General features: G+C 46.3%; 3 protein-coding genes across 14 annotated transcripts in view; 2 read left to right on the top strand and 1 right to left on the bottom strand.

Moving 5' to 3' along the window:
* The window catches only part of lrrfip1a (leucine rich repeat (in FLII) interacting protein 1a), a 36,960-nt gene extending 32,372 nt beyond the window's left edge, over positions 1-4,588 (top strand). For 10 of the 11 annotated variants that reach the window (XM_084689669.1, XM_084689668.1, XM_084689667.1 and 7 more), the window contains 3 exons: positions 188-280; positions 525-666; positions 1,348-4,588. In XM_084689669.1, coding sequence (XP_084545795.1) covers positions 188-280; positions 525-666; positions 1,348-3,932 — 2,820 coding nt within the window. In that variant the 3' untranslated portion in view covers positions 3,933-4,588. The remainder of the gene's footprint in view (positions 1-187; positions 281-524; positions 667-1,347) is intronic. The other variant, XM_084689674.1, reaches the window with a different exon arrangement.
* A 1,440-nt stretch (positions 4,589-6,028) lies between these two features.
* Positions 6,029-9,865, bottom strand: tyw5 (tRNA-yW synthesizing protein 5). Its single transcript, XM_084689678.1, has 9 exons — positions 9,769-9,865; positions 9,463-9,600; positions 9,218-9,372; positions 9,074-9,143; positions 8,868-8,912; positions 8,613-8,750; positions 8,411-8,498; positions 8,127-8,243; positions 6,029-7,986 (listed from the first exon to the last, which is right to left on the bottom strand). Exons 2-9 carry the CDS (start codon positions 9,541-9,543, stop codon positions 7,673-7,675), a joined length of 1,008 nt encoding a protein of 335 aa, XP_084545804.1. The 5' UTR covers positions 9,544-9,600; positions 9,769-9,865; the 3' UTR covers positions 6,029-7,672.
* Positions 9,813-12,367, top strand: maip1 (matrix AAA peptidase interacting protein 1). Of its 2 annotated transcripts, none has more exons than XM_084689680.1 (5): positions 9,813-10,180; positions 10,498-10,569; positions 10,677-10,803; positions 11,006-11,107; positions 11,310-12,367. In XM_084689680.1, exons 1-5 carry the CDS (start codon positions 9,866-9,868, stop codon positions 11,363-11,365), a joined length of 672 nt encoding a protein of 223 aa, XP_084545806.1. In that variant the 5' UTR covers positions 9,813-9,865; the 3' UTR covers positions 11,366-12,367. The 2 variants fall into 2 exon arrangements, with proteins under 2 accessions (XP_084545806.1, XP_084545805.1); XM_084689679.1 differs by having other exon boundaries at positions 9,817-10,180; positions 10,960-11,107.
* The last annotated feature ends 108 nt before the right edge of the window (positions 12,368-12,475 follow it).

Genomic DNA, 12,475 nt, shown 5'->3' with positions numbered 1-12,475 from the left:
CGTTGGTATGAACACGATTGAGAGAATACAGCCACGCCTAGTTCCAGCAGGCCTCACACCTGCTCCTGCATCACTGTGAGGATCTCTGCTGTTGTTTCTTTCTGTGCACCTCATTTCTCCCTATTTCTCCTCTTCCTCCTGTTCCTCCTCTGCTTCCTCCTCCCTGCCTGCGGGGGGCGCCGTTCAGGCCCTAGAGCGGCAGAAGGAATATTCAGACGCAATCCGAAACGAGCGAGATGAGCTCAGGGATGAGGTGGTCCAGCTGAAGGACATTCTAAAGGTACTGAGGTAGCCTAGCAAAGCCTAGCGAAGCCTAGCCTAGCCTAGCGATGCCTAGCCTAGCGAAGCCTAACCTAGCGAAGCCTAGCCTAGCCTAGCCTAGCCTAGTGAAGCCTAGCCTAACAGTGTGGTTAGGGAGTAGAGCCCCGGGACCTCTTGATCCACAGTCGTTTTAACGTCGGCTCTGTTTACCATAGAAGGATCTAGAAGGCTGTCATCACAATGTGTGTGTGTGTGTGTCTTAGAAACATGGGATTGTGCTGGGACCCGACCTGACCACCAATGGAGAGAGTGTGGAGTCAGCGAGCGAGGCCTTGCAGGGTGTGGACCCAGCGTCTCGCCTGGCCCAGGACCCCCACACCCCCTCGGAGGGGAACAGCGTGCTGGGTAAGCCCACTCCCAATGCCACAACTGCCTGTCGGAATCACCTCCGTGGCTGTGCATGCCTGCAGCTGTGCACGTCTGCAGCTTGGCATTTCACTCTGCTACTAACACTCTCACTGCTTGTGTTCATCCTCACTCGCTCCCCGTCAAACCGTCGCTCAGTCATGGTTTAATACACGTCACATATTGGAGATGGTGATTCCTGAAGTGTGGGTTGTTTTAGTTGTACCTTTTAGAGCCCGTTCCTGTGGTTGATATTGTTGTTTAGGTACTTATCATGTTATTTCACATCCTTTGCACTTAAATACTGCAAGTAGTGTTCCAGGCAAGGTTTCAGCCTCGTTCATGATTCAATCAGATAACAATAATTAAATCATTTTTTATCTCAGTTACCTGTGATTTGTCTTGAACTTCTCTTTATCGTATGGCAATGCCGAACACGTCATGAGGTTAAAGGTCGCAGCTCGCTCGCAGGATCTTCTGTGCTCCCCTGGTGATTCTTCTGGGATCAAGATCTTTTTTCTGGTGCTATCTTCCTCTATTTTCTCTTACCCTTCTTACCAGCCAATCAAGTCATTTTAATTTGCTTTTGCGCTATGATGGCCAAGCTTCTTATAACAATAAACATGAAAAATACCTGCCAGCCCACACCAGCCCTTACCCTTTGGCCTCTACCACTCCCAGGGAAAGCTCGGGAGTTGCAGTTGGCAGGTAGAGGAGATAAGGAGGTGGATCCACCAGGGTCCAGGCAGCAAGAAGAGACACAGGAGGAGGAGGAGGAGGTTCTGACCCCCCCTGACCCCCGGGGCCTGGGAGCCGATCCCAGGACTGAAACAGCCGTAGAGAAACAGCAAGGTTTACTCTCACGAGATTGTGAAGCTGCAACCGATCTCAACAAAGACGGTTGTAATGATTTTGCAGACGTGACACGGTCCGGCTCTATTGAGGAACAGGTGATTTTGATAGATCCTGAGCACAGTGTAGAAGTAGAGGAAACACAACACAGACTTGCAGGCGTAGAGAGGGATGACGCAGGGGAGATTAAGGGGAGTGATGGGGAAGATGACCCTAAGAAGGTCAAAGTGCATCAGTTAGAGAGTCAGCCAGTGAGCCAAAGTGTTAACGGTTCAACAGAAACCTCCTCAGAGAAGCCCCCTGCAGTTGAGGACAAAACAAACATAAAAGCATCAAACAATCCAGGAAATAACCCCGATGGATCACGTCAGAGGCAGGTCCAATCAGACGCTGGGTCTACAGAGGAAGTGGAGACAGCAGAGGTGGAGGTCCCAGAGGAACCAGACGTGACGTCCAGTCAGCCTCAACCCCAGGGCGGGAACGCCTCAGGCAGGAAGAAGAAGAAAAAGAAGAAGAACAAGAAGAAAAGGGGAGAATCTCAGAACGATGAAAATCCAGGGGGCGACGCGAAGACCGGCGGAAAGAACGTGAAAGAGAACGAAGACGCGGGTAGCAGAGAGAAGCCGTCTGTGGCGGTTGAAGCCCAACAGACTTCCACTGTAATTCCAAATGAATCTCAGATTAACCAAGAAAACGGTCACAAAACCGTTTTAGAAGCCACGCAAAATCCCCCACTGGACCCAGAGAACCCGGATGCAGGAACAAAGGCATCAAAGTCAAACTGCAGTATTTCTACTACGAGTTGTGTTGCCGAGTGTACACCAAACACTCATCCTAAAGCGGAACCAGAATTCACAACCAACCAGGAAGAGATTATAATCCAGACAGCATTGCCAGCAACCACTGATATTTTAATAGAACAATCAGAACCTACGTCTCAGGTTGTGTACGAAGCAAATGAGTCAGAACACCCAGACAGTATCGGTGCTCTCGAAGACAAATGTGAGTTGATCACTGCCAATACTGAAAACAAGGAGGTTGAATTTGAGTCCCCAATTGAAACTGACATCCATACAGAGAAGTCCGAACACACAATCAACCGTGATGAAGCCGTAAATGATCCAGAGACGTCCACTGACTCCAGATGTCAGTCGGACTGTCATCCGTCCGCAAGTGCTGTTTCAGCAGGTGTCAAAGAAGACAATGACTGTCAGACATCTCCTAAACTCAGACCAGAGCTGGATCAGCTAACGCTGGAAGCCCCAAGTGATATGGATGGTCTTGTTAGCCCAGACCATTTCAGTGCTAAAGCAACACTAGACTTGGAGAGGCTACCCCAGGAGGAACCAGACGGGAGCGACAGGGAGTCTGAAAATGCCCCCGAATGTGACGACACAGTCCAAGCAGAGGCAGAGACGGACCTCGGCTCGGATAAGAACACATGTCGTGATGGCAGCTGCCTTAATGAGACCGTGAGCGAGTGTGAGGCATCGGCTGATGTATCTGGTGTGGTGTGGGACCCCCGGCCACCAGAGGAGATGTGTGTCGCTGCTGGGGAACACGCCACCACAGACAGCAGCTCAGACACTAGGGAGGGTTCTGCTACTCCAAGCGCCTACGACGAGAAGGATGAGACACGTTCTGGTTTATCCTCGAGCGAAGACCGAGAGGATTCCAGGAAGGACGTGCGAGAAGACGACAAGCTGATAGGTCCCCCCACGCTGGAGAGTGAGGAGGAGGAGAATACGAAAGGGCAATCATTTGACTTCGACGACTTGGATTTGGAGATTTCTGCAGACGACAAATCTGAAACTCACCAAACAAACGTACACACGGAGCAGGTGGTCGTGTCAGAGGCGGTTGACAGTTGTAACATGGAGCAAAGCCAAAGTAAAGCTGTTAGTCAAGAGTCAGACACAGACACAAGGCCACAGCGTCTAACTCAGGAAGATCCTGACTCTTGTCTGAGACACAACGAAGGGGAGCCTGAGGACCAGTCAACAGGACAGAGAGATACTGTAGTGAAGGAGCAGGAAGCCAGTGGGCCAGAAGAATGCCCAAGCCCAAAGCAAGAAGCCCATAGCCCAGAGGTAGAGAACCAGGAACAGCTAGCGGCTTTCCCAGAAGAAGTGAGAGAGGTGAATGAACAGGGGAGCATTCCGGAGGAGAGAGCAGGATTGATGATCGGACAACAGGACGGTGCACTAAGTGGAGGGGTGCAGAATGATGAGCATGCTGTCGTGGTGGAGGAAGGAGTGGAAGCCATCGATGATGGGCTGGAGCCTGAGAGGCCAGGGAGCCAGAAGACAGGAGAGCAAGTCGTACAGAACTATGAGCCTTCTAGGAAAGGATCTAAGAGCAGCAGCAGCAAGAAGGGGAAGGGGAAGGGGAAAGAGGACTGTAAGATGTCCTAGCCAGGACCCAGATACATATCTTTTTTTTTATACATGTAATTCCGGTTTTGGCTTCAAACGAAAAATAATAATTGAGGTCAGAATAACTTCGTAGTGATTGTAAGGTCATAGGCCAGAGAATTTGAATTCTTTCCAGACTTTTTGAGACAGTTAATCTCTAAATACGTGTCTGTAAAAGTTATGTCATGGATACTAAGATGATATTGTACTGGTTGCTTCAAAGAACATACTGTATTTATTTTGTGGAATTAGATAGCATAGTAGCCACCATATTTATCATGCATCAGTACTTATTGCACCATTTTTACTTCATACTCTTACAACATATAACTAATTGACTTTTTGGAACAAATGGTTGTGTATAACATCTAAGTAGAAGTATTAGATAAATTGCCAACAAGTCTAAAATCTTGTGTTGCTGACCACCCAGTTCCAGTTGTCAAAGGAAGCAGGTGATTGTTTACTGAGAAGTTCTTCTGTAATCCAGTGTTGTCAGAATACAGCAATTAGTCTTTTTATGAACAGTAATCCTCCTCATCGCATTGGGGGAAAACGTCACAGGAAATTCACTTCAGCCAATTATGTATGTGTTGGATTTGTCTAATTGTTTTTGATTCTCTTTGATGCAACTAAATAAATATCAGGTTCTAAATGGGCAGTGCAACTATTCAATTCTATTATATTCCATTCTGTTTTAAGACTAGTCCATAAATATGTATAGTATAAATGTTCCATTGAATTAACTTGTGATGTAATTACATATATTGACTTGAACAAAGTAATTGTACCATCTTTTAAAACCAAGGGAACCCCAAGCAGTATGATCTGTTGACATAATAACCACACATACAATACAATTTCCTCCTCCATGCATTGTGCCGCATGTAGATTAGGATCAGTATTTCCCCCTAGTGGTCCTCCACAGTATGTGCATGCCATCACCTCCTTCACTCCCCACCTCTCCCAATGGGCACCTGCTCCATCGCATGCACGCTGCTCCCCCTGACCCCCCCCTCCTCCACCCGGCCCCTCCCAACCCTGGTATGTCAACATCAGTTTTTAAAGTCATGATATCATTGCCAAATGAGTGTTGTAGAATAATGTGATCTCAAAGATGTTTTTTTATAAAACCCATAAACATGCTAAAATGTTTTGTTTTTATTGTACATTGGAATACTTTTTCTTTCAGAAATACGCCTGAGGAAATTGGTGGATGAGCGTGAGAACTTGATAGGACAGGTGAGTCAGACACCCCATACCGATTTACATACCGTGCATCAGTAGCCAAAGGGCCCATTCACTTTGTGGGACACCCTGGTAGCTTACTGGACAAAGCATCTTGGGTTCAAATCCAACCTTGGTCTTGTCTTCTCCTCAGCATGTCCCACTTCCCTTACAGCCTTTCCTGTCACAATCCAGGATATGTCTTTTCTAACTGCAGTGTGTGCAGCCGTAGAGAGCTGTGGACTGACAGGTGTGGTGTTTGACAGGTGAAGAAGCTGAAGGCTCAGGTGGAGCAGAGGAGGCCGAAGAACGGTCCGGAGGATGGCTCTAGCCCAGACGGAGACATCCAGGAGAATGGCACAGATGTTAACCTTCTAGAACTGCAGAGTGAGTGTTCCTCGCCTGTTTTTGAAACTCAGCGTGCGGTCGTGAGTCGTAACACTCGTTCCATGGGAATCTGATATTGTTTTCTTTATACAGGAGATGCCATCAGACAAATTAGTGATCTGAAGTTTAAACTTGCCAAGGTGGAGCAAGAAGTTACTGCTTCGGAGCAGAATGTAAGTGAAGACAGTATTTTTAACAATGTGACTTGATACAATTGTGAGTTCCTAGTCAGACTTTTCACTTTGCTCTACGGCAGGTTACGAGACTTGAAGGCCAAGTCATACGCTATAAGAGCGCGTCAGAGAACTCAGAGAAAGTGGAGGATGAGCTGAAGGCGGAGAAACGCAAGCTGCAAAGAGAGGTTCAGTATAACTCCCACCCAGTCTGTGACAACACCATATCTATATCCATCACAGATCATCAAACTGCATGCTTTCTTTACAGCAGAGACATTTATTATCTGAAATATCCAGTTTTTCATCCTCCATTTCCTCTAACCACAGTTGCGGACAGCCCTGGACAAGGTAGATGAACTAGAGTCGAACAACAGCCACCTAAACAAACGGCTGGACAAGATGAAAGCCAATCGCACCACGGCAACAACTCCATAGTGATCACCAAGGAGACAAACTCCACCCCCAGACTCCTCTCCGGCTCTGACTGACCACACAGCCTCCCCCCCGACACACTCACCATTCGCCTTGCAAATTCCTCAAAGACACTTGAGAAATTGTAAAGTATTGTAATCACAGAAACGCAGATCACGCAACGTAGAACCCACGCAACGTGCCATCTCCCCTCTGTTTCTGTCTGTTCGTTTTTTCATTGAGTAGTATTTCTAGGTTTAGTAAGGACACCCTGTGAGCTCCGTCTAAGCCCCATGATGAAGGGGAGGAGGCGTCCCTGCCTCCTACCTGAAGACTGTTTGTGAATCTGGGATACCTGGACACAACGTCTGTTTGCACAGCAGAGTTGTTGGTCGTGGGGGCCTCTGGCTGTCCTGGAACTAAAGGGATCTGGGAAACGCAGCTAGCTCGATGGGCTATGTGACCAGTCTAGAACCCTCCGGTGTAGCCGTCTGTCCAGAAGGCTCTGCCGCCTGTCTCCACCCAGCATCCGTGTTTGTGGAATAAAGAGGACTTTAGGTGTCCAGGGACTGAACTAGAAGCTTGTGTGCTGTGGAAATGCCAGACTTTTGTGTTTGTTTCAAGTTTTTTGCTCTTGCGTCTTTCTCATCTCCGGCCTCAGCCAAAGTATCAGAAATGTTGAGTGTGAATGTCTCTCTCCCCTTTCTATTATTCCTGTACTGTCGTGTCTACAGGGCGTTTGGGTAAGTGGAGCTGATAGATCATGGGGAGAGGCTATAGACCTGTCCTGCCTGTACTCCTCACTACAGTCCACATGTTGGATCATCACACAATAGCTTCTCACTCATGATACACAGCAGGCTTTTGTTTTCAGATGTATTCAACTCCAGAAACATAGCGTTGGATCGTTTTTGTTTGCAAAATGATTCTCATTCGTTTTTTAATGTAACAAGACAATTTTCTGGTTGAATGTACAGGTTGTAAGGTTGGCCCCTGCTAAGCCACGTCATCAAACATCAACAATCGGTCTTCTCCTAGCTTCGTGTAGAAAGTCGTTGTTTGGCCTTTCAACATCCGCTTGGTAAATAAGACATGCTGCTGAAGTTGAATGCCGATGCTAGTGATAAGGACACGCACACACACTGGGGAGATGCAGCTTCACTGTTTACAAAGCTTTAAAATGTTTGTAAGGAGACTTAAGGAAATGTAATCTTTGTGCAATAAAATGTCCAACCATGCTGTGCATACTGTAGGTGAATTTTACTACGGTGCTTCCAGTTCTGTGAGAAGTCCTTGCCTAAGTATATTTGTTTTAAACTCGCTTTCAAATCAGTTTTCCTCAGGTAAAATAATGTACGAGGTTGGTTGTCTCAACCATCTAAAGAACCGTTGGGCAACATAAAATGCCTGCATGAGCAGTAACACTGCTCAGTACAGGAGTTTCTGTGATCGTTTCTGTCGAGTAGGAAAACATTTCCGCTCCTGAACTTGAAATACAGGGCTCCTGTAGCTACAGATATCCCTGAACCCTAGCGGCCTGCATCAGTCTGGATCTGTGAGGGGCCCAGTCCCACATCCAGCCTTGGGGTCCGCGTTCTCCATCGCAGGTGGGGCTGAGTATGCTCGGTGCTGGATGCGCTGGACCATGCGCCGGCCGTAGAAGTCCCGGTGGTCAGGAGGCAGCTGGTCCAGGGCGCTCAGAGCCCTCTCCACCGCCTGCAGCGCCCGCCTGGCAGGCTCTGGGTCTTTGTTCCCATACGGGTCTTTCTTGTCGTAGCTCTCGGCCGGCAAGTGGCGCCAGAACACGTTGACACCCACTCCAAACTGCAAGGCCAGCGTGTTGTGGAACCACAAGGCTTTGGGAGAGAATTATTGAGATGAAACGACCAATGTTGATGTTGTGTTTGATGTTAACATTGTAGTTCTATGGAGGGAGGTATGTTAAGAGAGGGGTTTGAGAAGTGAGTTGATGTATTTAAGTAGGGCTGTTCAGTACCAGGGATGAAGAGCAGGTCTCCAGGCTCCAGCACACACTCGTATCTGCAGGCCTTCACAAACTCTGGGAAGCGCTCCAAGTCAGGGGAATCGATGTCCAAAACCTGGGATTTATCTCCTGATCAAAACAGACATGGACACGGTGTGAATGTAAAAATAGCCATTTTGAAAAAGTGCTGACTTGAAAGATTTGCTTATGCCCTTGGAACGCGATTTTTGGGGGGGCTATTGAGGTTCAAATTGATTCTTTGATATGTTCAGATACATTAGATTTGGTTACTTTACCTGACAGGTAGAGATGCAATGCATCTTGGGGACTGAAAAGAACAACACGCTTCCTTCCTGTCACCTGGGCCAGCAAATTGTCCATCACCTGAAAAACACCCAAAAATGTGATAAACACATTGATACCCTGCAATACAATATGGCTCCAGGAATCAAGCGTTGATTACGTCACCCTCTTCAACGTGATTTAACCGGTGCTCACGTCATAGTGTGTCCAAAGCTGCAGGCCAGGAGAGCTGATGCGGAAAACACTGGAGAAGAACTGGTCTGGTTGGAAGACCTGGGGAATGTGGAAGTCCTGTGCCAGGGACGGGAACTGTTTACCCAGGTCAGCCGCATCCTGGAGGTTTAGGAGAGGTCAGGGCTGTGTCGCTCTCGGACGATCCTAACTCTGAATAACATTCACTTTAATTTGTCTCCTTAATAGTGGCATGAAGCAGATGCATTAGTAAGATACCTTCCGGCTGTCCTCTCCCAGTGTACGTAGATAATAACACTCATCCTGCCAAATCAATTACATTTTAAGTCACAATATCATGTCCACCATGAAATATGAATGTAACTTAATGTCAAAAAGGCGTATCATTAGTTCAATTTTTTACCTAATTATAATAATTGTGAGGTTTGCTTTGGTTCGGCTTGAACCCTGTTTTATATACTGACCTCACTGAGGAAAAAGTCTGAGTGCTTTGTTTCAGCTGCCCTTTTGACAAATTCAGCAAATGGAAGTGTTCTGAGGAAAAAAAGGTTTAGAGAGAGAGAAACTAAGACCTAAGACCATTATTGTATGTACATACTTTTCCTCACCTGTATACAAAGTTTTTCCCGAGGAAGTCCATCCGTGGTAGAGTGGACACATGAACCTTCACATCTCTGTTTCCGCCTATCTGTTTAAGGTACTCGACCGTCCACTTTTCCAGGCATGGTCCGAGACACACCCCTCTCAGCACAGCTGGTCCTCGCTTCAATACCAAAAACAACGTTACTAGCTCCCTATCTGTCATCACAGCCAGAAAGATGAGAATGGGTGGGAATTAAGCCGTTGGTCTTACCCTCGGATAGATCTCTCGCACAAAACGGTCCTCATCCATGTCACAGTAGACAGGAACAGGAACTTTCTTTTGGACTTCCATAACTTCATTTTTGGCGTAAATGATGAATGTCGGTACTCGGTTAGTAGCTAAGGCGACCTGCTTCGCAAATGTGGGAAGGTGTTACATTACTTATCTTCCCCATAATAGAAAAATTGAAAAGGCATGTACCTGTACGATACATGAACCTAGATATAACCATTTATGAATTTACTGCTACATTAAACATTGACAAACTATGTAATGCAATTTAATGTGTTTAGTTACCTATATTGTACTTTATGAAGAACTTCTAAGCTCTGCACACCGCTTTTCCAGTCGGACAATACAGGTAGAAGGACAGAAATGCTATGGAAGGAAAAAGATGGCGCTACCCATGTTGAGAGGTTGTTACTGTAGTAGGCCGCCTTCGACACTATTTCGTCTCTTCAAACCCGAGCGAGTTGTGTTGTCCCGGTCAAAAAATACACGCCCGATACCCACAGTAAACGTCGGTGTTGTTTCCGCACTGCGAACGTACAGCTCTGACCGAGGAGGACTTACTCCAAAACAGAAGGTTGTTGTGGTTAATATCCCCAACCCGTTCAAGTGGATCCGCACCCGGATATACTACTTTTTGATTCGAGCCTATTTTGATAAGGAATTTCGCATCGAAGAATTCACGGACGGTGCAAAGCAGGTGATAACTTTAATTTGACATGATTAACTATACAAATAGGCTTTAGTGGATGAGCTAGCTAACGAAAGTAAGCGGTCAGTAGCAAAACTAGAGGGGCAGGGCGCGTTCCACAGCGGATGGTTCAGAGGGTGTCGATAGGTGCCGTGAATGTGAATGAATGTGATCTAGCCTTAAGTGATGTAGGTTAGTGTGTGGTGCTGACAGATTTTGTGAACTTGCCGATTACCACGAACACGAAAATTGATTGACAGAAAAACACTATAACTGTTTTGATCCTCTCCAAATGTCATCTTCAATGTTCTTTTCTTCCGTTGCAGGCATTCTCCCATGTCTCCATACTCCTGTCCCAGTGTCAGTTTGAGGCACTTGAAGGTCTGGTTGCTCCAGATGTAAGTTGCAAATTCAGATTAGCTCAACACGTGTTCCTTTGCAGTGGGATGTCCTTGTGCAATGTCCTCACGTACAACTTTCTCTTATTTTTGCGTCTGTCTCACAGCTGATTGGAAAACTGAAGGAGAAATGTGCCCTTCTCCCCCCAAGTCACATTCAAGCCATTTGTGCAGATCCTGAAGAGATCATGTATACGATGCCTGAGGATGTGGGGATCTGCTATGATGATGATGGTTAGAGCTGATCCAGCACGTCTTGTCCACTTTGGGCAGATTTGTACTATTGTCTGAATTGATTTACATATTTAACTTTTACACAAATACATAATAACATGAATCTGATGTCCAGATGTATGAGTAATAATAATTTCTGTCACCCTCAACTTCCAGGGCGAAAGTTTGTCATAATTCTGATGCGTTTCTGGTATCTGACCAGTGCTGAGCTGGCTGACGATACTATGGAAGGAGCACGCATATTCCAGATATCTGCTGGAGAAGGAGATGCAAAGGCTAAACGACTACTCACTGCAAATTATGAGTGAGTATATATGGGTGTCTGTGTCATACAGTAGTGAACAGTGAGTATATGTGTCTGTCACACAGTGAACAGAGAGTTAGTCATCTCCACTGTGTCACATGACACTCACCTTGCACACCTGCCCAGAAACAGGCATGTCAGCCATCACAAGAAAAGGAAATGAAATATGTGGCCTCTCCTCTGTGGCTGTAATCTTTGTCAGGTTCCAAAGGGAGTTCACCAAAGGGGTGGCTCCTGATTGGATCATCACCAGGATAGAACACTCGAGGCTTCTGGATTAACATGCCGGTGACGGAAGGTAGAAGGGAGGCTTCGATTGATGGAGAGAATAAGGGAGCGGAGGACCGGAGCGGAGTTCCTCAGACCTGAGACCCTGCAAGATGACTCCCCTTCCTGCTGAAATGAGACGACCCCAGGACTCGGGACCTGGACGGAATGTTCTAGGGGGGACAATCGGGGCGAACTTCCTTTAAATACATGCTGACTACTGCAGAAGAGCTACACGTGTGTTAGACATGTCAGAGATCTCTGGTGTGGCTTCTGAAACTGGTTCTTGCTTCTGATTCGCTCCTGCAGTTTAAAACAGAGGTAAAGACTTGGCTTTGAGAACAGGGCTTTGGGGTTAGAGACTTTCATTTTGTGTTTTGGAAGAGTCTTCATGTGAGAGTGTCACACATGCGGAGGTCCTGTTGAGATTCTGTCATCAGTCTCAGATCTGCTGCTGTCAATGCTATGACGTTCAGTGTAACTGACACAGAGAAACTGTGTTCACATTTATCAACTAACATGGAAACCATTCCCAACATATAGACAGTACGGTTGCGTTCTTTTGATCAAATATTTTGCAAGGTGATGCTATGGAGGAATTACTACTGCAGTATGTTTTATAATTGCCCTGTTATCACATCTATGCCATATAAATGTTTTATGCTGTATCACGTAGGTATTTGACATTCATCTCTATAATAAAAACATGTTTCAGTGTTGGCCTTCTCTATAAATTCTGATCAAGTTTGCATAAAAACAGTAAGTGTGTTAGCTAGGCTATGTACATTCAACCTGTGATTTGCTGGTCGATTTGAAATGTCAATTTAATGCATTTGCAGAGTCATCGCTTGGATTTGACGGGAAGTTTCTGAATGATTACACCTCAACATCGAGCGTAGTCCTCCTCCCCTCATGCTTGAAATATGCGTTAGTTGATAGGTTTGAAAAACATATGTCGGATAAAGTGAATACACTGTTACATGGCAGTCGATGTAGTTTGGTAGGCTACTCATCCCTGCTGCACCTGTGTTTTTACTTCTGTAGGGTCTCCCTGGACAACGCCTTCATTGACAGAAAGAGAACGATGACATCATCATGCAT

This window comes from Hypomesus nipponensis, chromosome 23 (genome assembly GCF_054491055.1).
Source record: "Hypomesus nipponensis isolate SF chromosome 23, ASM5449105v1, whole genome shotgun sequence".
NCBI lineage: Eukaryota > Metazoa > Chordata > Actinopteri > Osmeriformes > Osmeridae > Hypomesus > Hypomesus nipponensis.
This window is presented reverse-complemented; position numbering and strand designations above follow the sequence as displayed.

Bases quoted from the DNA above. Each gene is read 5' to 3' on its own strand.
- tyw5 (XM_084689678.1), bottom strand. From the start codon at position 9,543: ATGGAAGTCCAAAAGAAAGTTCCTGTTCCTGTCTACTGTGACATGGAT. The intron at 9,373-9,462 runs GTAAGACCAACG...TTGGTATTGAAG, and splicing joins TGCGAGAGATCTATCCGAGG to CGAGGACCAGCTGTGCTGAG. The intron at 8,499-8,612 runs GTGAGCACCGGT...GGTGTTTTTCAG, and splicing joins AGCTTTGGACACACTATGAC to GTGATGGACAATTTGCTGGC.
- maip1 (XM_084689679.1), top strand. From the start codon at position 9,866: ATGGCGCTACCCATGTTGAGAGGTTGTTACTGTAGTAGGCCGCCTTCG. The intron at 10,570-10,676 runs GTAAGTTGCAAA...TCTGTCTCACAG, and splicing joins AAGGTCTGGTTGCTCCAGAT to CTGATTGGAAAACTGAAGGA. The intron at 11,108-11,309 runs GTGAGTATATAT...AATCTTTGTCAG, and splicing joins CTACTCACTGCAAATTATGA to GTTCCAAAGGGAGTTCACCA.